Raw genomic sequence first — 24,217 nt, forward strand, 5'->3', positions numbered from 1 at the left:
TCACAACAAATCCTACAAGGCTAGAATTTTTATTGCTATTTTATCAAAAGGAAAACTGAGACTTTAAAAAATCAAGAAGCTTGTCATGGCCACACGTGGAGAAAGTAGCCAAACAATTCAAACTGGGCTCAGCCTGGCTCCCAAACCCAAACTACCTACACAGAAAGACCTACTTCTAGATAGTAATTCTCCTCTAAAGATGTATCAATAGTTTAAAATCTAAGAATACATGGGTTTATGGGAAAGACCACCAATATATTATGAAATAGAACAAGGTCCAGAGAATACATAGAACCCCATTTGTGTGTGTGTTGATGTGTGTGTGCATGCGCACACACATGCTGGAGGAGCAAGCGCTAGGTTTTTTTGGAAGCAAACACAGGAAATGAGGTTGGGGACAACTATATGGAAGAGGCATGAAGTCCCTTCTGAACTACATAAGGTTTGTTCTTTTTCTTACTGCATTGTACATCATTTGCATCATTTTTAATATAAAAAATAAATAGGAGCTCCTGGGTGGCTCAGTTGGTTAGGCGTCCAACTCTTGACTTCCGCTCAGGTCATGATCTCAGGGTCATGAGATCAAGCGCCACACTGGGCTTGCAATGGGCATGGAGCCTGCTTGAGGTTCTTTCTCTCCCTCTCCATCTGCCCCTCCCATCCACCCACCCCCCGACACACACACACCCCCATTGTGTGCCCTGTCTCTCTCTAAAAAATAAAAAATAAATTATACCAATAGGAACTTCACAAAAGCAGGAAAAAAATACTCTTTCCATTTATGGCCAAACCTCCCCCACAAATTAACAACCAGTACTGCTTAAAAAGATTCTAAACTAGAGAGAGATTCTTAAGGGGTTCTAAGATGACACCAACATCCTGTGGGAGTACAACCAGTCAGATTTCAGGTAAGAGAATGGTGGGAATCTCCCCAAAAGAGAAGAGATAACACACAGCTATAACCAACTGTTGCCATAATGATGAGCCAGTTCTGTCGTGGTTTTTTTTTCCCCATATCCCCTAATTCTTAACAGAAGACATAATGTTTTAGTGAAATCTTTTGAGTTTATGGTTAGTAACAAATTTAGACTTTCTTAAAAGACTAGGAAAGTCAAACAAGGCCCAATATATCGAGCCTGTGAGAATTTTAAAAAATTACATACCTAAGATCTTGGACACTCTCACCAAGTTTTTCCAAAAGAAATTTTATATCTTCACTGATATCTTCATCATCGTACTTCTGCTGTTCCAAGTTCTCCAACTGTTTCAGAACTTTGCATTGAATCATAGCCAGAGCATATTCCTGGCGAGTTTCTCTTTCAGTCGATTTTTCTAAAAAGTTCTGAGTTAGAAAAAGACACGAAGAAACGGTGTAATTTCTTACATGTGATATTCTCAGACCCCTGAACTTTCTCTTGCACCCTCTTTCCTCCTCCTCTGTTCTCAAGTTAACTATCCCCTTTACACAATGACTATATCACAGACCCTTACTTCTTTCCTGCACACCTGTCCCGTAACAGAAGCGTACTTCTGATTCCTTGCTTACTTCCTGGCTTCACCAAACGTTTTAAATTACCCAGACAAGCCTCAAAACACTGAACATGTTTACAATTAAATCCATCAAAGCCTTTCTCACAGCCCTGCTCCTGAGCTCCTGAGAGTTCCCAGTGAACTCTCCGTTCATTCATTAGCCACCTAGAGTACTTAGGATACTAAAAGCGTTTCTTAAAGTATCTCTACTAGAGGCTCTCAGTCATCCTTTTCTCCCTTCCAATCAACCTAAAAGGCACAAAGGGCAGTAATAAAAAAAACCTCTCTTACTTGAACAATTATCAGAAAAGTTTTGTGACATCCTGGAAAATACCCTAGTTTTCTTCTGTGATTTTTCTATTTATAAGAGTACTTAATGAAAAGAGCAAAGGAATCCTAAATACACTTGACCCTAAACAACACGGGTTTGTCCTGTGCAGGTCCACTTATATGAGGATGTTTTCAATAATTACAGTATAGTACTGGAAATGTATTTTCTCTTCCTTATGATTTCCTTAACATTTTCTTCTTTCTAGCTTACTTTACTGTAAGAATATATAATATATATAACATACAAAATATGTATTACTCCGCCATTTATTTTATCGGCAAGGCTTCCAGTAAACAGGAGGCTATTCATAGCTAAGTTTTGGGCGAGTCCAAAGTTATACATGGATTTTTCAACAGCACAGGGGGTCAGCACTCTTACCCCTACATTGTACAACTGTATTTATACAAATAAACTCTTCATTGAATTGACCAGTATTTCTAAGCAAAGACCATACTCAGCCTTAGGGACAAAAACAAGCTCTCAAGAAAGCTACTTTCAGGGGCGCCTGGGTGGCTCAGTCGTTAAGCGTCTGCCTTCGGCTCAGGTCATGATCCCGGGGTCCTGGGATCGAGCCCCGCATCGGGCTCCCTGCTCGGCGGGAAGCCTGCTTCTCCCTCTCCCACTCCCCCTGCTTGTGTTCCCTCTCTCGCTGTGTCTCTCTGTCAAATAAATAAATAAAATCTTTAAAAAAAAAAAATAAAAAAAAAAAAAGAAAGCTACTTTCACCAAGATGGTAAAGACCTGTCAAATGCCTACCCTCAACCGCACCAAAAAAATCCTATAATAACAATTCCAAGTCAACTATACCAAAATATGAAATTTTTAAATTTATTTTTGTAAGCAAATTATATTTCTAATAATTATACTAAATAAACACAGAAAGAGATTTAACTTAGCATATGGAAATCAGTGAGATCAATCTCTACACTAAAATTCCAATGGCATTTTTCACAGGAGTAGAAAAAACAATCCTAAAATTTGTGCGGCACCACAAAAGACCCTGAATAGCCAAAGCAGTCTTGAGAAAGAACAATAAAGCTGGAGGCATGACACTTCCTGATTTAACTAAACTACAAAGCTATATTAATCAAAACAGTATGGCAGTGGCATAAAATAGACACACAGACTAAGTGAACAGAATAGAGAACCCAAATAAAAAACCCCACATATACAGTCAACTAATATTTGACAAGGGAGCCAAGGATACTCAATGTAGAAAGGATAGTCTTTTCAACAGTGTTAGGAAAACAGGATAACCACATGCAGAAAAATGAAATTGGAGCCCTATCTTACACTACACACAAAAATTAACTCAAATGGATTAAAGACTTAACCATAAGATCTGAAGCTGTCAAATTCCTAAAAGAAAACAAAGGGAAAAAGCTCCCTGACCTTAGTCTTGGCCACGATCTTTTATATATGACACCAAAGCACAGGCAACAAGAGCAAAAATCAACAAGTGGGGCAACATCAAACTAAAAAGCTTCTACACAGTCTCCTAGATCCACTACATTTAAAAGCTTCTGCACAGGAAAAAAAAAAAAAAAACAATAAACAAAATGAAAAGGTATTCTATGGGATGGGAGAAAATATTTACAAAGCATGTATCTGACAAGGGGTTAATATATGAAGAATTCATACAACTCAATAACAGCAACAACAAAATGATTTAAAAATGGGCAGAGTATCTGAACATTTTTTCAAAGAAGACATACAAATGACCAACAGGTACGTAAGAATATCACTAGTCATCTGAGAAATACAAATCAAAACTACAATATCACCCCACATATGTTAGGATGGCTATTATCAAAAAACAAAAGATAACAGGTGTTGTCAAGGTTATGGAGAAAAGTGCACACTTGTGCACTGTTGAGAATGCAAACTGGTACAGCCACTCTGGAAAACACTATGAAGGTTCCTCAAAACTTTAAAAATAGAGCTACCATATGCTCCAGCCATTCCACTTCTAGGTATTTATCCAAAGAAAATGAAAACAGAGTATAAAGAGATTATCTGCATTCCCATGTTTATTATAACATTATTCACAATAGCCAAGGTATGGGAATAATCTAACTGCCCATTGAAGGATGACTGGATAAAGAAAATGGGGTATATAAGTATTTATACACAATGAAATATTATCCAGCCATTAAAAAAAAAAGAAAATACTGCCATTTGTGACAACATGGATAGACTTTCAGGGCATTATGCTAAGTGAAATGTCAGAGAAAGACAAACACTGTATGATCTCACTTATATGTGGAAGCTTAAAAAAAACTAAAATTTAAAAACCCCAAACTCAAAGACATAGAAAACAGATTGGTGGTTGCCAGATGCAGTGGGGGGGGAGGGGAAGCAAACTAAGTGAAGGGGATTAAAAGGTACAAATTTCCAGTTATAAAGTCAGTCAGTCCTGGGGCACCTGGGTGGCTTAGTCAGTTGGGTATCTGCCAGATGCAGTGGGGGGGAGGGGAAGCCAACTAAATGAAGGGGATTAAAAGGTACAAATTTCCAGTTATAAAATAAGTAAGTCCTGGAGCGCCTGGGTGGCTTAGTCAGTTGGGCATCTACCCCACGTCGGGCTCTCTGCTTGGCGGAGAGCCTACTTCTCCCTCTCCCTCTGCCTGCCACTCCCCCTGCTTCTGCGTGTGCTCTCTCTCTCTCTGTCAAATAAATAAATAAAATCTGTAAAAAGATAAAATAAAGTAAATAAGTCTGGGGATATAATATACAGCATGATGATGACTATAGTTAATAATACCACATGTATTCCTGAAAGATGATAAGAAAGTAGATCTTAAAAGTTCTCATCACAAGAAAAAAAACTGAAACTATGTGTGGTGATGGATGTTAATTATTAATGAGACTTATTGTGGTGATCATTTCACAATATATACAAATATCAAATCATTATGTTGCACACCTGAAACTAATAAAATGTTATATGTCAATTATATCTCAATTTTTTAAAAAATAAAGGTAAACAAACCATTTTTAGATAATGAAATTAAGATAACTGGTCACCAGCAGACCTGTGGTAGAAGACATGCTAAAGCATGGGTGGGCAAACTTTCTAAGAGCCAAATAGTAAATATTTTAGGTGTTGAGGTCTCTATCACAGCTATTCAATTCTGCCATTACAGTGCAAAAGCAGGCATACAAAATAAAAAAACAAAAACAAATAAGCACAGCTGTGTTCCAACAAAGCTTTACTTATAAAAACCAGTGGTGGGCCAGATCTGCCTCATGAGCTATTATGGACTGATGAGCCCTGAGCTAAAGGAAATTTTGCAGGTGGTAGAAAATGACACCATCAAATGGAAAGATCAATCTTCAGGAAAGAAAGAACTGCAGATATGGTAAACAGTCGAATAAATATAAAAGACAATTTTTCCCTCTTCACTTTCATAATACAAATAAGACTGTTAAAAGGAAAAGTTAAAACACTGTATTATAGGGTTTTTTTACATATGTACATATATTTACATGACAGCTATAGAGTTAAAAAAGAGAGAAGAGACCTGTGTGATTACAAGCTCTTACATTTTACATTAAAGAGTAAAATACTCACTTTAATGGGAAAAGTTAAGGATGTATATATTGTGACACCAGAACAAGCTCTGAGAAATAAAGCACCACAAAGAACAGTTAAAAGGTCTACAGAAAAATTAAAATGAAATTCTAAAAAGGATTCAATTAACTCAAGAGAAGGCAAGAATGGAAGAACAAAAAATAAGACGAACAGAAAACAAAAATAAAATGCTAGACCTAAATTCAACTATACCAATACTTACCTTAAATGCCAATAGACTGAACACTCCAGTTAAAAGGCAGAGATTATTAGGATAAAAATTCAAGACTCAAATATATGTTGTCTAAAAGAGACAAACTTTAAATATAAGACGTAAGACATAGATAGGTTGAAAACCATAAGCATAAGAAAGCTGGCATGTCCAAAAAAAAGAAGAAAAGAAAGCTGGCTTGTCTATATTAATTTCAAATAAAGTAGGTATCAAGGCAAAAAACACCAACAATAATAACAGACATCTCACAAAGATTCAAAGGTCAGTTCACCAGGAAAACGTAACATATACGAATGCATTAATAACAGAGCTTCAAAATACATAAAGCAAAAATTGGCAGAACTCAAGGGAGAAACAGACAAATCCATAAATAATAGCCAGAGATTTTAACAACCCCCGCTCTCAGCAATTGATAGAACCTTACTAAACAAAAAATCAGTATCACTGAGGATCTAAAAAGCATTATCAACCACCCTGATTTAATTGACATTTTATAGAACACTATACATCTGCAAAACACACATTTTTTTATTTTTTTTTACACATTCTTTTAAAGCACACATGGTACATTCACCATGACAGACCATATGATTAGCCATAAAACAAGTCTCAAACTTCCAAGAATTGAAACTTAGAATATGTTCCCTGACCATAATGCAATTCAATTAAAGACCTTATGCTGTGGGGAGCCCTAAATTCCGATACCCTCTCCCTTTCTGATACTCTTCCCTTCTTCCTTTCTTTTGTTAAGTCTTTACCTATTATTTTACTAAATTTTCTATTACTTTTTCAAGTTATTTTTCTTACTACTCTCTCTTCTAACTTTAGAAACATATCAAAACTCTTTTGCTCATATGATCCTTTGTTATTTTCACTATATATTTGCTGACGAGAGAATTAAACTTCATATTTGAGGTATTATCATAACTAGTGATTTCAACTCTAACCTCAACACAATCAATATAATAACTAACATAGAACACCACTATTATATTCTTCTAAAACCACCTCACCTCTTAATTCTCCAAAATAATAGTACTCTAGAACTTAGTCATACTTGATTCTCCCCTTTTCTTCAACCCTATATCAAATCAGTCAATGAGCCTTATAATTTTCCCTTCAAAACACGTTTCAATTTCATCTTTCCATTTCATTATAAAGAATGAAAAGGATTGAATGGATTATGAAAAGTCCTTAAGAACTGAATTTGCCAAAAACAAACCTAGATAATCCAGCAGCAGTGTACTCTTTAAAGGCCCTAAAACTCAATGGCATCTTCACCTCAACAAAATCAAAAGTCTAAATATCATTTTTGTCTTTGTCCAAGTAACGGTGCAGAAATCTTGACTTTCCTAAAAGCACAGAGGAATCACATGACAATTCAGCTCTTTCCTTCACCAGAACTGCTAGCCTTGTGAAATTATACGTTAAAACAGGGCTTCTCAAACCATCTGTGGTGAAGACCAGTTGTGTTTGTTTTTTAACTTCCAATCAGTCATGAACAAATACTTTTATAAAATACAATAAAAATGAATTTCTAGAAAAATGCATTTTAAAACATATGCAATTATAAGCTCAAATTTTATATTATTAAATTTGACAGGTATGCAACTATTCTGTCAAGTTACTGTAAGCTTCTAACTGCTTATTCTTACTTTCTATACTTACCGCTGCAGGCTGCTAACCAACAGTTCACAGCACTGCACTGACATGCACACCACACTTGAAGTATCACTGTATAAACACTCACCCCAAGATTAAAAATGGTCTCACTCAAACCTGGTACTTAATAAGCAAGACAGATAAATCCCTGAAACAAGGAATAAGGTATAGACTTGGGAATAAAATTTCTTGATAGCAATACTTCCATGCCAAAGCAGTAGGCAAAACAGCACCTACACACTCAAACGAGGGTGGACCTCTCTGAAAGGGTGACTACAAACCGCCTGCACAGGAAGATGTGGGTATGTGCAGGTCTGTGTCTATGTGTTCGTGTGTGGGGGTGTAAATTAAACATCATGACTAATACAGCCAGTAAAAATCCAAGTCCAATTTGGTGGTATTTCTTTTGAAAACACTGAGTTGTAAAAATATAATTTAGCTTATTATCTGACATATTACGTAGGCTCTTAACTAAGCAGAGCCAAAAAGAGAAATAAAACTCACAACAGATGTAAAACTCTAGACAAGAAATATGATCTTCAATGTCTTTCTCAGTCACAGGCTCAAAACATGCTAATTTATTTTAGGAACTAAAGATTGACAAATCAATTTAACCAATAGGATAACATTTGCAGAGACCTGGAGTCCAGCACCTGCTATGAATAAGTGAGATTGACATTTTCAAAAATTAAATTCACCAAGCCAAATGGAAAAAAAAAATTAGCAATTTTTTCAGCTCACAGCAGCTCAGCAAGCTTCCTAAAGTCTTCAGCACAAAAATTTCCTTCCTGAGTTTCAAGATGTGGGAAAAAATACATGACTAGATCATCCTTAAACAACCTCATCAGTGAATCTTCTTTAACAGTTATAGGAATTTGAGAAGGATAAAGAAAAAAAAGGACACATCATTTTTTCACCTACTGATGGCCTAAGTCAAATTACTATGTCATTACTAATGACTTAATTTTAACTCAGTTGTGTACATTAAAGTTGTGGATGTCTAAAGACATTCTTCTGATTTTCAGCCCTTAGAATATTCCCCTAATGATTGTACTGTCCCAAATTTAGCACAGCAGGGTCTAAAAAACTAATATTCCTGCCAAGAGATTGAGTCTATTTTACATAATCTGAAATCCAAATTAGATAACAGATGCCCAGAAATTAGCCTAATAATTAGTTCTATGTGCTGTGGGTACAAAATTGAAACTGTAAATAAAGTTTAAATAAGGTTTTTAAATCTTGTTGAATATTAGTAAAATATTCATGCCGCCTCTTCTAAATCAAAACAGGTCAGCATTGGATCTTTGCCTATGTTCAACACCAAGCAAGAATGCAATTTACAGATATACGGGATTTAAAGAGGCAAACTGCTATCATTCTCTGCTTTTCTGGAGAGAAAAGGCACAGATTGTATATTTACTATTGCCAGGCTCCTGCTATCTCACTGAATCCTTACCTAATCTTGAAGTGAGTTAAGTATTACTAACCATCTTTCACAGACAGAGAAATTCACTCTAAGAGTTCAGGCCACTCTCCCAACAACCTAACGCCGAATTCACACCTACATCTTATCCACTCCAAAGCCTACACTCTTTCTAATACACCATACTGAAAGGAAAATCAGAAAAGAGCTATACTACTGTACTTCTCAAATTTCCGTAAAAAGTAAATAATCAACTAGAGAACTTCCAAATCAGGTCAAAAAAAAGAAAAACAAAAAGAAAAAAACCTTAAGAACCTCAGTCTGGCTCCATAGTACTTTGGGACTTTATGAACTTTTTATATTGTAAACCTTCTTCATGATGACTTCATGAAGTCACTGCATGAAGACAAGCATTTTTTTTGGAGATTTTATTTATATGAGAGAGAGAGCACGCATGCATGAGCAGTGGGGAGGGGCAGAGGGAGAAGCAGTGTTCTCGCTAAGCAGGGAAGCCCGATGCTCAATCCCAAAACCTGGGGATCATGACCTGAGCTGAAGGCAGCCACTTAACCAACTGAGCCACCCAGGGGCCCCTAAAGACAAGCATTTAAACACAATACAAAATCCTGAGAAAAAGTGTCTTTTCTTATTCATTCTTCCATTTGCTCAGTAACTAACACATGGCCTGTTACATAATTGGTCTTTAGTAAACATCTGACGGATGAATAGATAATCCATGAAAGAGACAGGGAGAGTAGATGGGAGAAGGAAAGGGATAAGGAGACAGAGGGAGGATCTCAAAGGCAGGATTCAATTAATATCAACTAACACCTCTCTTCTATGATATAGCAATATTAGAGATACCTGCTTCCAATGACCCTTTTATTTTACAATAATAATGATCTAAAATGAAAACCAACGAGAGGGAAGAGGAACTAGGCAGAAGCAAAATACTAAGCAGGGTTTGTGGGAAGCTCAGATACCAAAAGTGACCATATATATTATATTTAAGGCAGCTTATACTGAGCTTTAGATTAAATCTCAGCCCATTACTATAAATTACTAGTAACTGATTTCTTACTAGAAACTCACAGAACTTACTATATTATCTAAATAATACTTATTAGAAAATGTAGGTTTATTGGGGCACCCGGGTGGCTCAGTGGGTTAAGCATCTGCCTTTGGCTCAGGTCACGTTCTCAGGGTCCTGGAATCAAGCCTGACATCAGGCTCCCTGCTCAGTGGGGAGTCTGCTTCTCCCTCTCCCTCTGCCCCTCCCTCCGCTCATGCTCGCTCTCTCTCTAAAATAAATAAAATCTTTTTGGGTGCCTGGGTGGCTCAGTCGTTAAGCGTCTGCCTTCGGCTCAGGTCATGATCCCAGGGTCCTGGGATCGAGTCCCACATCGGGCTCCCTGCTCCGCAGGAAGCCTGCTTCTCCCTCTCCCACTCCCCCTGCTTATGTTCCTGCTCTATGTCTCTCTCTGTCAAATAAATAAATAAAATCTTTAAAAAAAAAAAATAAATAAATAAATAAATAAATAAATAAATAAAATAAATAAAATCTTTTTTAAAAAGTGTAAATTTATGAAAACTGAAGGAAAAAAGTTGAAAGTGTAGAGATCTATTCTTTCAGACAACAGAAGGGCTATAAAATAAGACCCTAACTGTTACAGCAGCTCTCTCTCCCACACCTATACCTTACCTTAAAAAAACAAGTTACCTTATTATCAAATTATTGGAAGAAATAATTTTTGGTAAATATTTACAATCATCAACATTTAGAACAATAAACATTTTAACTTAAAAAATATAACACACAAAAAAGGCTAAGTAGATATAAACTGAAAAATACTATTAACTTGCAAGTTAATTACTTAAACAACTGTTGAAAGTCATACAAAGAAAAAAAATAATAATGATCCAAGTCATCTTTCTAGGATAATCTAATTGCAAAGACATTGAGCTGAGGGTAACCAACTTTCCAAGCAATTTAGCAATTACCAAATATATCTCATTTTCTAAAGAGAGTTTTCATGACAAGTTAGGAACAGTTTCCAATTTAGACAAAAGTCCATGCACTAACAGAAAATAGGGACTCTCTCCTTGTAGTCTTGCTTTCCACATTAAGTTTTGTTAAGAGGATTATTTTAATAAAATTCTAACATATCAGTAACCTTAAGATACTCATGAAAACTAGAGTAGGAGACTCTCGGGTAAGTTCATTCTCAATGCAGAAGTAGCTGCAAACAGATATTCTATCATAGAATTTTATTATCATACTTTAAAATATGGGAACCAAACAAAGCAGCCAAAAATTTAAGAAGGAATTTAACTCAGTCAATAAAGAAACCAATAAAAATATCAGTAAATTCAATACCACTACCCTATTCTTTCTACTCAGTCACAGATATGTATACTTATTGAGGGCCTACTATGTGCCAAGTATTCATTTAGCCCACATTTATTTTTTCAAAGGGCAATATCATATGAGCATAAAGCCCAATGAGAGACTTAAGATAGTTGATATTACTCTCACCAGACATATAAACAAACCTGAAGCATGGAGAGGCTAAGCCAACTTGCCAAAGGCACAGAAGCCAGCCCAAGAACCCAATGAAAATGACCTTCACTGTGCATGCTGGGCACACACACTACCACCAACCTCAGTGCACACTCTTTGTAGAAATTGACACCAAGCATGATCTGCCCAAATTGTGAAGAGATGATAATACAGACTCCCTCTTAACCATTCAGGTTTTCAGTGCCCACTACAATTCATCCAGAGTTGATACCCAATGTAGAAAGAGAACAAAGATCATAAATTACAGGTATTAAAGTATCAATAGGCTTCCATATCTAGGAGTGAGACTATATTTAATTTTCATACTTTTTCTTAATATTCTTCCACAGTATCTTTTTTTAACCATAAGACCATATTATTTTCATAAACAGGAAAAAGATCAAATTTTTTTCCATTTTCTTAATGACAGGTGCTTAGTTTGGAACAGGAAGTTTTAATAAAATAAAGGCTCCTGTAACTACCACAGGACAGAAAGGAAGAGAAACAAGGGAGAAACTCAAAACAAAGACAAATCAAATAGGAGCTTTAAGCCTTCAGAAAATAAATACACTGAGTTGAAAAGATATAATCCGTTGTTTGGGTGTTGAGTTTGAGAAGTTCTTCATACCCAAACAACAAATAATCAAGTCAAAAAATGGGCAGAAGACATGAACAGACACTTCTCCAAAGAAGACATACAAATGGCTAACAGACACATGAAAAAATGTTCATCATCATTAGCCATCAGGGAAATCCAAATCAAAACCACATTGAGATACCACCTTACACCAGTTAGAATGGCAAAAATAGACAGGGAAAGAAACAACAAATGTTGGAGAGATTGTGGAGAAAGGGGAACTCTCTTACACTGTTGGTAGGAATGCAAGTTGGTACAACCACTTTGGAAAACAGTGTGGAGGTGCCTCACAAAATGAAAAACAGAGCTACTCTATGACCCAGCAATTGCACTCCCAGGTATTTACCCCAAAGACACAGATGTAGTGAAAAGAAGGGCCATATGCACCCCAATGTTCATAGCAGCAATGTCCGCAATAGCCAAACTGTGGAAAGAGCCGAGATGCCCTTCAACAGATGAGTGGATAAAGAAGATTTGGTCCATATACAATGGAATATTACTCAGCCATCAGAAAGGATGAATACCCAACTTTTACATCAACACCAATGGGACTAGAGAAGATTATGCAAAGTGAAATAAGTCAAGCAGAGAAAGTCAATTATCACATGGTTTCACTTATTTGTGGAACATAAGGAATTGCATGGAGGACACTAGGAGAAGGAAGGGAAAAATGAAGGGGGGGAATCGGAGGGAGAGATGAACCATGAGAGACTATAGACTCTGAGAAACAAACAGGGTTTTAGAGGGGAGGGGGGTGGGGGGGATGGGTTAGCCCAGTGATGGGTATTAAGAAGGGCACGTACTGCATGGAGCACTGGGTGTTATACGAAAATAATGGATCATGGATCACCACATCAAAAACTAATGATGTACTGTATGGTGACTAACATAATAAAATTTTTAAAAATAATAATAAATAAATAAATAAATAAATAAATAAAAGATATAATCCATATTCAATCATAATGAATAGAGTTTAAAAATGCAATCAGCTCTGCCTCATGTCCACCACAGTAGGCACAGCATACAATAAAGTAGCACGAGCAGATGTGACAGAGCCTTGTTCAGACGCACTGGGCTTCGGTGCGTAATGCCCCAGAGTATGAATACACCTTAGGGTGACTCAGTGACAGGATGGCTGAAGGATTTGTGTTGGCGCACCAGTTCAATGCCCAGAAGGGTAATACAGATCAGCAAAGCAAAGCTCCGTTTCACAGAGCATGTCTGTTCCTTCAGAAAGCAAATGGCCACAAATTAGGATTGTATCTTCAAGCACCAGACTTATGTGCTCCATTTACTCCCTTAAGCAGGGGGCAATAATCAATCTACAAGAACAAATTACTGACAATTCCAGAAGTCAGCATCTTTATTTGTTAACATTTATCAACCTCTCTCCACCTTTGTACTAAAACACTCCTAGGCATCCTTCCAAAATCTCTTGGAGCCTTGTCTCCGCAGCTTCTCCTTAAGCCCGCATTCTTACCCTCCACCTCTTTTATATTATTTTTCCTCTTGTACATTACTTAATGCTCCATTGAAGTGACATTATTTACTTACATATTCTGTCTTCACTAAACTACAAGACTTTCAGTGTCAAGCTGTATCTCAGTCATTTGTGTTCCCTACCGATTAGCATAATGGCTGCAATATAAAAGGGACTCAAAACTTGGTTTTTGTGAATTAAACGAGCTCTAGCACTGAAAGGAGACTGTTGGGAGATCCTAATTCTAGAATTGTTCATCTTTACTAAATAAATAAGAATATGGATAATGAGGGGAGCATGGGTGGCTCAGTTGGTTAAGCGACTGCCTTCGGCTCAGGTCATGATCTCAGGGTGCTGGGATCAAGCCCCGCATCAGGCTCCCTGCTCAGCGGGAAGCCTGCTTCTCCCTCTCCCACCCCCCCTGCTTGTGTTCCCTCTCTTGCTGTCTCTCTCTCTGTCAAATAAATAAATAAAAAATCTTAAAAAACAAAAAAAAGAATATGGATAATGAAACACTCAAGTAGAAAAAAAAGTACATTCAACTTAGCTACTAAAATACTTCAGGGTAGAGTCTCATTAATACAATCTACTCTGATTATTACCTTATCTGGACTAAACTGAAATTTACCTTGACAATTCAGAGACAGTTTGCTAGAAGACCTAATGCCAGAGCCAATATGGTGAGGCAAAGGAGGTACCTCATTTACCTGTTTCTTAAGAGTAAACTTCTCAAGGGCCACAGAACAATTTCTACATGAAAAAGAATGTATTTTCAAGTAAGGAATCTGAATTCCTTTCTCACAGGACCTATGGTTCTCCTTTTCATGGTTTCCCTCCTTTTTAATGCCACTCTTAAGATTCCTGAGAAAATGCACCAAGACAAGAAACAAAGAAGATGACTAACTGAGGAATCAATCTACAAGTCTTGGTTTCCTCATCTATAAAATAAAAATAATGGTAGAACCTATTGGATGATCATGAAGATTAAATAAGGCAATGCATGAAAATCATTCAATAAATTACAACAGTTATTATTCTCAGCATCAAAGACAGGTTAGCATGATGGTTAAGAGCATGAGTCATACTGCCTGAGACTGAATTCCTGCTCTGCCACTTCCTAGCTATTTTGGCAAATCACTTAACCTCTTGTGGCCTAATGCCCATTACATGGAGTTCTTGGGAGATTAAATGAGTAACACATTTAAAGCAATTAGAACAGTGCCTGACACTGAATAAGCTCTCAATAAACATTAGGTATTAATACTATTAACTACAAACATCTAGAAAAGAGTTCCTACACACCAAATTTTAAAATTTTAAAGGTGACAAATGCTATGAGTAAGCAATTTATAGGTAGAATAGAAATAGCTGATAAAGATATTAAACAATGCTCAGCTTCATCCATTATTAAAAGAATAAAAATTTAAAATAATGATTTCACTTTTCAGCTCATCTTTTGCAACAATTAAAGAAATGCAAGTGGAAGGAAAGGAAAGCATGTACTTTCAACATGTAGCTGATGGAAATGTAAACTTGCACATTTATGAAAGGTGATTTGATGTTACCTACCAAAACTGTAAAAGTTTATTACTTGATTCAGCAATTCCACCTATAGAACTATATCCCAACAGAAATATTCATCAAAGTGGGCAGACATTTAGAAAAAACTGGAAACATCCCACATGCCCATCAATAGGACACTGGTTAAAGAAACCACTTCACATCAACACAGTAGAATACAGACATTTAAAAAATTACTGAAGACCCACATATATGAAAACGAACACATACTCATTATAGATTGTTAAGAATAAAGTTATGGAACAGTATTTATAACATGATGTCATTTTATTTTTAAATACAAAACAAAATTACATACCTATTTGTATATTTATCTCTATGTGCTTAGAAAAATCTGAAAGATGTTAGTGACTATGTTTGGCAAATGCGAGGTCTATGCTATTTAAATTTTTGCAATACATCTATACTACTTTTTAGTTTTGATTTGCTGTTGTTTATTTAAAGAAAGCATAAGAGTAAATAATAGTTAAAAGCAGACTGTGAAGCCAATAACGTGGATTTGTATGTCTACCAGCAATATGCCTTCTCTGTCTCAGTATCCCCATTCATAAAATGAGAAGACCAATACTAATACTAATGATACCAATACACTAACAATAACAACAATAATTACCATGTTATAGGGCAGTGGTAAGCATTAAATGAATTAACAAATGGAAAGCCTTACAACAATGCATAGCACAGAATAAGCACTCTCTGAACTGCCCATTATTATTACTCTTGGGTAGCATCCTTAAAAGACCCTAGGTCAGTTCCATCCACGTCGTTGCAAATGGCAAGATTTCATTCCTTTTGATGGCTGCATAATATTCCATTGTATATATATACCACATCTCCTTTATCCATTCATCTGTCGATGGACACCTTGGTTCTTTCCATAGTTTGGCTATTGTGGGCTGGCTATTGTGGGCACTGCTGCTATAATCATTGGGGTGCAGGTGCCCCTTCGGATCACTACATTTGTATCTTTGGGGTAAATACCCAGTAGTGCAATTGCTGGGTCATAGGGTAGCTCTATTTTCAACTTTTTGAGGAACCTCCATACTGTTTTCCAGAGTGACTGCACCAGCTTGCATTCCCACCAACAGTGTAGGAGGGTTCCCCTTTCTCCGCATCCCCGCCAACATCTGTCGTTTCCTGACTTGTTAATTTTAGCCATTCTGACTGGTGTGAGGTGGTATCTCATTGAGGTTTTGATATGAGGAATTCTTAATCTCAGGAAACAAACTGAGAGTTGCTGGAGTGGTGGGGGGTGGGAAGGATGGGGTGGCTGGGTGATAGACATTGGGGAGGGTATGTGCTATGGTGAGAGCTGTGAATTGTGTAAGATGTTGAATCACAGACCTGTACCTCTGAAACAAATAATACATTATATGTTAAAGAAAAAAAGAAGAAGATAGCAGGAAGGGAAAAATGAAGGGGGGGGGAATCGGAGGGGGAGATGAACCATGAGAGACTATGGACTCTGAGAAACAAACTGAGGGTTCTAGAGGGGAGGGGCTTGAGGGAATGGGTTAGCCTGGTGATAGGTATTAAAGAGGGCATGTATTGAATGGAGCAGTGGGTGTTATACGCAAACAATGAATCATGGAACACTACATCAAAAACTAACGGTGATTAACATAACATAATAAAATTTTTTTTTAAAAAAGTGAAAAGACAAAAAAAAAAAAGACACTAGGTCAGTCAAGTCATCCCTCAGAAGCCCAATTAAATCCTAAGGTAACCAACAAAATGATCAACACACAACTGCTACAGCAAATACACTGGGTCTGGGCAACCGATTAACAATACTTTATTTCTGTGTTACAGCTGCCTGGCAGCCAGAAGACCTAGGATTCTGATTCTAACTCTTGTCCTCAACTCCCTCATCTGTTCAAGGGAGGAAGCTGACTTAAATATCACCCAAATTCTAATATCCTAATAGGACAACTTTACTAAACAAAATGATTATAGATCTTTGGAGTTGCCCCAGAAATACACTGCACATCAGCAGATCCAGAATCTGAAATACAACTCTATACTAAAACAAGGGCCCCTTAAGAGAAAAACTTCCCTAAAAGTGTCTTGGAACACAATGCAACAAAAAGGGATTTCCTCTACGTGAACATCATACAATTACATCTCCTATAAGTCTATAACTCATATATTTTACCCACTTAAATGGTTTTTCCCCAAACCCACTCCCCCATGCCACAATACAAATTAGTGAGATTTTACTCTATGTTCACCAAGGCCCAGTAGTTTCATATCTACATGGAGAACAAGCAATTTTTTCCCACCTGCTAAAAGCTCCCAAATATACTTCACAGGGAAAATGCCTCACACACACGCGCGCGCGCGCGTGCACGCACATACACCATTAAAAAAACACCACAAAACACTTACACGGAATGCAGCAAGAATGATTCTTGTCACTTTCTCTTTGACAGATTCTTGAAGGATATCGGACAGGACAGGAATGATATTATAGCGTCGCAGGTGTTCACACATTTGAGGACTGAATGCCAGGAGCCATATTGAAAAAATCATTTGATACTGGAGTTGAAAGCCACACTTGTTACTCAAAACTCCCATGATGCTGAAAAGGAACACACATTAAGAAAACATTTACTATAACAGTGCAATAAGAAAAAATAATTACTTATTCTCTTTTTGCACTAATGGAACAAGTCTCTCTGAATTATGTCCTCAGTTTCTTTTCTGCCAGAAATAACAAGGTAGGCCCCTACTTACAGAGGGCCATTTCCAGCACAGCCTCACTTAAGTCTCTCTCCAAAAGTCACAGGACTTCAGCATTCAGCAGCACCTGCTGCCGAAAAGCAATGAGAAAGGAAACACAGACTTGCAATACGGCTGAAGAAATGGTAAGACAGACATAAAGAAGCTAAAATCAAAAGGACTTGGTAACACAAATAGATGTACAGCTTGATGAAGTCAGAAGGTATATCAAGATTTTTGAGTCTGGATAACCAAGAGGATCATTTATACCTTTAAAGATATTTAGGAACCTCACACAGAGAAAAGGGGATGAATTTGGAAAAAACCCATCATGAGTCTGAACTGGACACAGCCAATCTTTAACTTTGGGGGTTAAAACCTCAGAAGCTTCTAGGTGAACCTCCCACTTTACTGATACGGAAACTGGGAAAGCCATATGGAAATGAAAGAGGTTACGTCAAGTAAGAAGACTAAGGAAATATCCCTGGGGAATGCCTACATTCAAACAAAAAAGAAGATAAACCACTAAAAAATGACCAGAGGCGTTAGGGGTAACTCAAAACACAACACAAAGAGTGAACCGTAATGTAAATATGGACCTTAGTTAATAAGAATATATCAATATTGGCTCATCAAGTGAAAGAAAGGTACCATACTAATGTAAGACGTTAATACAGGAAAACCATGGGACAAGTATATATGGGAATTCTGACTTCTGATTTTTCTGTAAACATAAAACTGCTCTTTAAAAAGTCTATTGGGGCACCTGGGTGGCTCAGTTGGTTAAGCGACTGCCTTCGGCTCAGGTCATGATCCTGGAGTCCCGGGATCGAGTCCTGCATCGGGCTCTCTGCTCGGCAGGGAGTCTGCTTCTCCCTCTGACCCTCCTCCCTCTCATGCTCTCTGTCTCTCATTCTCTCTCTCTCAAATAAATAAATAAAATCTTTAAAAAAATAAAAAATAAAAAAAAAATAAAAAGTCTATTAATAGAGCTACCCTACAACCCAGCAATTGCACTACTGGGTATTAACCCCAAAGGTACAAATGTAGTGATCCAAAGGGGCACCTGCACCCCAATGTTTATAGCAGCAATGTCCACAATAGCCAAATTATGAAAAGAGCCCAGATGTCCAACAACAGATGAATAGATAAAGAAGATGTGTGTGTATATATACACACACACACACACACACACACACACACACACAATAGAATATTATACAGCCATCAAAAAATGAAATCTTGCCATTTGCAACAACGTGGATGGAACTAGAGGGTATTATGCTATGCAAAATAAGTCAATCGGAGAAAGACAATTACTATATGATCTCACCGAGATGTGGAATTTAAGAAACAAGGCAGAGGATCATAGGGGAAGAAAGGAAAAAATGAAACAACATGAAACCAGAGAGGGATACAAACCATAAGAGACTCTTAATCTTAGAAAACAAACTGAAGGTTGCTGCAGGGGAGGGGGGTGGGGGGATGGGGTAACTGGGTGATGGACATCGGGGAGCGTATGTGCCATGGTGAGCGCTGTGTATTGTGTAAGACTGATGAATCACAGACCTGTAGCCCTGAAACAAATAATACATTATATGTCAATAAAACTAATTTTTAGGGGCGCCTGGGTGGCTCAGTCATTAAACGTCTGCCTTTGGCTCAGGTCATGATCCCAGAGTCCTGGGATCGAGCACCGCATCGGGCTCCCTGCTCAGCGGGAAGCCTGCTTCTCCCTCTCCCGCTCCCCCTGCTTGTGTTCTCTCTTTCGCTGTCTCTGTCAAATAAATAAAATCTTTAAAAAAAAAAAACAATTTTTAAAAATAATAAAAAGTCTATTAATAAAAATAAATAAGATTTTTTAAATCCAATTTTATAATCTACAACTACTAATTTAGTGGAAGGCTTATATTTGTGCCATTTCTCCATTTTTGTGATTTGTATACAGTTATAGATTTGCTGAACTGCCCTTCATTTTCTCATGCTTGATTTCTCCCTTACCTCTTTTCTACTTGGGGTTGTTATTTAAGACTTGCTTTTATTTAATATTGATGTCAGTGTTTCAAAAACTGTAAAATCAAGTCATTCTATGCTATTAATACCCTAGTACCTGGTTTCCTTTTGCTCTCTAATTGCTCCACTTACTGAGGTAAGCCTTCTGCACTCTGTTTTGTGACGCCGTGGCTGAGACTTTAAGCCACAGTTCTGCTCCACCAGCCAGCTCTGCCAACAGGAGAGGCCAGAGGCTGACTGCCAAGATGAAGGAAGAAGAGGCTTTGTCCTGTCGGCTTCCTGCCCCTGTGAGTATCACTCCAGCAACAGTCCTTCACCTCCACAGCAGCGACTGGGCTTTGCCGTGGCAGCGGCTGAATTCAGTCTGCAACGTGCTGACCGAGCAGCCTCCCTGCACACGTTCGGAGAGAGCAGCACCAGCCATCTGGGTCCCTGACCTACGAGGCCCTTCCTCTGAGCTCAGGAACACAACCCCTGGATTAAATCTCAGTTGAATACACATTCCTTGAAGCGTGTAAACGTTCGTAATTCCAATCTCTTACCTTTGCTCCCCAACTTCAGGGGAAGCGTCTCCACCTGCTACCTCTCTTGACACTTGGGAGTTTTGTTTTCAGAAACCCAGTTAACAGTTCTTTATATTAAATGATCTCTGTTAACAAATCTGTAAATGTCCAGAAGGGTTATACAGAGCGCTGGGCCAATATGCTATTGCTGAAACCAAGACAGAAAGATTTCAAAGGAAGTCGCAGTCAACAATGATGAACACTGCAGAGAAATCTCAGAGCGTTCAAAATTTGTCTACAATATATATGATTCTGTTGAAAAAATAAGGAAGTCTTCTATATCCAAATATTAACTACAAGAAAAACTCTAATAAAGTTCCTATTTAACAGAAAAAGGAAGGGTTTCCCCTAGAGGCAGGAACCCTAACTCTGAAGACAGTGGAGCATGAAAACATGCTAAGGGGTTACAAAGGACACAAAGGCCCAAGATAAACCTAAATATAGCAATTTAACAAATATTTATTGAAGATCTATATGGCAGGTACACTGCAAGGCACGGGGGACCTGTGGGGGGCAAATGGTGGGCAAAAACAGACACTGCCCATGTTCTCAAGGAACTCAGAATGCAGCGCAGTGGGAGGGAAGGATTCTCAAAGGAAGTGACCCTTGAGCTGAGACCTGAAGAATGAGTCAGTACCAAGCCCCATTTAAGTGTCTGCTATCCTTCTCAAACTGATGAGTTTAGTGTTATTTTTAATCATTGAAAAAGTTACTAAATGATGCTATAGAATCCTGAGTGCTACCTTTGTTAGCTATTTAATACTTTCCAACTAGATTATAATTTTTTTAAAGGAAAAGGACCATACGCTTCTTTGTATTCCCTATAATATATAGTACAACATTATGCAGAGAGCTCAAAAAATACAAATTGTCAAATCCAAAATTAGAAGGCTAAGGTTCATGAGCCAAAATAATTATTTAGTGATCTATTTTGTTTTTAATTAAGGTTTTAAAAAAAATCAAGCCAATGAAGGGCATAGGGAGACAAAACAGCTGATTTACTGGCTGACTGACACACTTCTAGCTAACTGCTGCTCTTCAAACCCATGAGCACCTTGCACCTCATCACACAACGTCACCCAAAAATGTAATGTTTTGATGCTTAAGATAAATCTTACCTTTCATTTACATACTACTTTCATTATATACTACTTCATACCTTCAAAATACTTCAATGCCAATTGAATCTGTGGAGGCAATTATCCCAGAAAAGCTTCCTTTGCTTCAGTATTTAATGAATCAATGCTATCAGACTTTCTAGTGAAGTCAATATGCAAGACAATGCGAAGTATATTTTTGGTCTTACATAGGATATAAACATTCAGAAATAGTATTGTATCATTCACATAAAAGGCCTTTTCTTAAGATTTTATTTATTTATTTAGAAAGAAAGAGAGAGAAAGCACACGTGGGAGGGGAGGGGAAGAGGGAGAAGAAGAGAGAGGATCTCAAGCAGACTCCCCGCTCGATCCCAGGACCCTGAGATCACAACCTAAGCTGAAATCAAGAGTCAGACGCTCATGCGACTGAGCCACCTAGGTGCCCCCACATAACAGACTTTTTAACAAAAAAAAAATTATATAGCTAAAAATGTTCTTGAGTTTTTAAAATAGCAGTTTTATTCTCTTCAAAAAGGCTATACTTGAGTTTCTTCCTCCTCACATAATTCCTGCTTGTGAGTTGAGGAATACCAAAAAGAAAGAAACAAAGGATATTTTCAATCCTAAACAAAAGAAATGTACACGTTTTGTTTCTTCAAAAATGAAAAGATTAAATGAGTTTTTTGATTGTGATACTATCAACAAGTTAACATACTATATCTTTATTTATACCTGCTCTCAATCTAAAGGTCTCTATTTTTTTATTACTGTTAATCTAATTAGCAGTCATTAGTATATCAAAACGTATAGGTTGAACACGGAGTATTCTAAACTATATTTGTCCCTGCTCTTGTTGCTAAATTGAACAGTTAATACTGCTTCCTGTCCTCCAAAATACTAAGTGCCAGTAACTAGAAGAGCCGCATTTGGTTAACTTCAGTATACCTTAGGGTCCCCTGGACCAAATTTTAGTATTTGAGTTTATTTTTTGAGCAATTCTATTTGTAGAAATTGCTGATTCATGACTTTTATTCTCTTTTCCAGATCTTCCAAAGAACAAAAAGGAAATTTTTTTGTGTGTGTAATACAATGAAATTCAATTTATTTTGCAAGTACTACACAGGTCTATTGGATCCGCTCATAAACCTAAGACATATTATGGAATTTCAGTGATTTTATATTACCCATAATTTGAAGAATTATACCAATTTATTATCTGAGATATTATTTCATCATTATACATTCATTATTCCCAACTCTGTTAAAAAAATTAAAGGCTAAAATTATAAGAAAACTGGAGAATGATGAAATTGCCTAGGAAGATGATACAATAATGAAATAAATAATTATCCTTTCTTATTGTATTGCCCAAAATATTGCATCATTTTTACAAATTTGCATGTCATCTTTGCTCAGGGGCCATGCTATTTTTCTCTGTATTGTTCCATTTGTAGAATATGTGCTGCCGGGGCGAGCATGGCATCATTATTAAAGAAGGTAAAAAGGCTGGAAACACCATCTCTGTAGTCTACCTTTAGATTTCTGTGCAATAAAAAATTAACATCATAGTCAATCCTGAAACTGCTATTCATAGAAAAGTCTGCCTACAAAGTGACCTTTGGCTGGCTTCTGGGTACCTGAGTGGTAAACAGTTCCCTACACTGATACAAAACTTTCCCTAAATGATAAAGGTGGCTCACTCTTCCTATACTGTATGCTCAAACAATATGCTTCTGTTTATACTGAACATATGCTGTCCTTCTGGAGTCTGGAATTTTCCTGCATGCTAGGCAAAGGGTGCCTACCTGACAAATTTCCAATAAAAACCATGGGTGCAGAGTCTCTAGGGGGATACCTGAGCAGAAAAATCACACAAATGTTGCCACATTTTTGCTGCTGGGGAAAAAGTACGCTGTGTGACCCCCACAGGAGGGATAGAACATAGGAAGCCTAACATGGATTCCTCCAGCTCTATTGTGTCTCTGAAATAAATCCCAGCCATGAGAATGACTACATGCTGAGTCCCTTGAGTCCTTCTGCTAAGTCTCCTGACACTGTGTGAACACTGAAATTCAAAGAATTCAGAACTTTTTATTTTCCATCCATAATGGCAATTACCTGAGGAAGGCATTTCATAATTATGAGATGAATCAGAAGTTGAAAGCAGAGACAGCATTCTGTTCTCTAACAATGATGATGAAATTGGTCATATAAGTGAAATCTCAAACTGTGAGTCTTCAGATGACTATCATAAATGCATTTTGTCAAACTCAAGAATCAGTAAGTGAAAATATATCTCTAAGGACAAAAAAAAACGAAATACAATATTCTCACTTATTTAGTTGTTCAACACGAAAGCCTTCAACACAATATTTTGTAACAAGAACCCAGACTATTCCATTTTGCTAAAAGGACATGTGATGGTTTTCTTTCATCTTTCATGAAGTTTGTGCATCAAAATTCACTTACTACAGAAAGATTTACCATGAAAAAATTCTTTTTTTTTTCTTTGAGAGAGAGGGTGCACGCGAGCAGGGGAAGAGGGAGAGGGAGAGAATCTCAAGCAGACTCCCTGCTAAACACGGAGCCTGACACAGGGCTCAATCTCACGACCCTGAAATAATGACCTGAGCCGAAATCAAGAGTCAGACGCTTAACCAACTGAGCCACCCAGGCGCCCTAACCATGAAAAAATTCTTATTAGGATTTCTACTGGTTGTTTTTCACTATTTCTTTATTCATAATTCTATTAATTATACATAAAAGGGCCAAATATATGTTTTCCAAAAGGTCCGTGTGGCAAATTG

The 24,217-nt window shown here is 37.2% G+C and overlaps 1 protein-coding gene and 1 non-coding gene across 3 annotated transcripts in view; both read right to left on the reverse strand.

The window, feature by feature from the left end:
• Positions 1 to 24,217, reverse strand: part of ATP6V1H (ATPase H+ transporting V1 subunit H) — a 132,924-nt gene that overhangs the window by 60,735 nt on the left and 47,972 nt on the right. For both annotated transcript variants that reach the window (XM_032422037.1, XM_032422038.1), the window contains 2 exons: positions 17,402 to 17,594; positions 1,164 to 1,342 (listed from right to left, as the gene is read on the reverse strand). In XM_032422037.1, the coding sequence (XP_032277928.1) occupies positions 1,164 to 1,342; positions 17,402 to 17,594 (372 nt within the window). The remainder of the gene's footprint in view (positions 1 to 1,163; positions 1,343 to 17,401; positions 17,595 to 24,217) is intronic.
• Positions 22,781 to 22,888, reverse strand: LOC116643314. Its single transcript, XR_004301528.1, has one exon. It is a non-coding gene; the product is annotated as a U6 spliceosomal RNA (small nuclear RNA).

Source organism: Phoca vitulina, unplaced genomic scaffold, assembly GCF_004348235.1.
Source record: "Phoca vitulina isolate PV1807 unplaced genomic scaffold, GSC_HSeal_1.0 scaffold25, whole genome shotgun sequence".
Classification (NCBI taxonomy): Eukaryota; Metazoa; Chordata; class Mammalia; order Carnivora; family Phocidae; genus Phoca; species Phoca vitulina.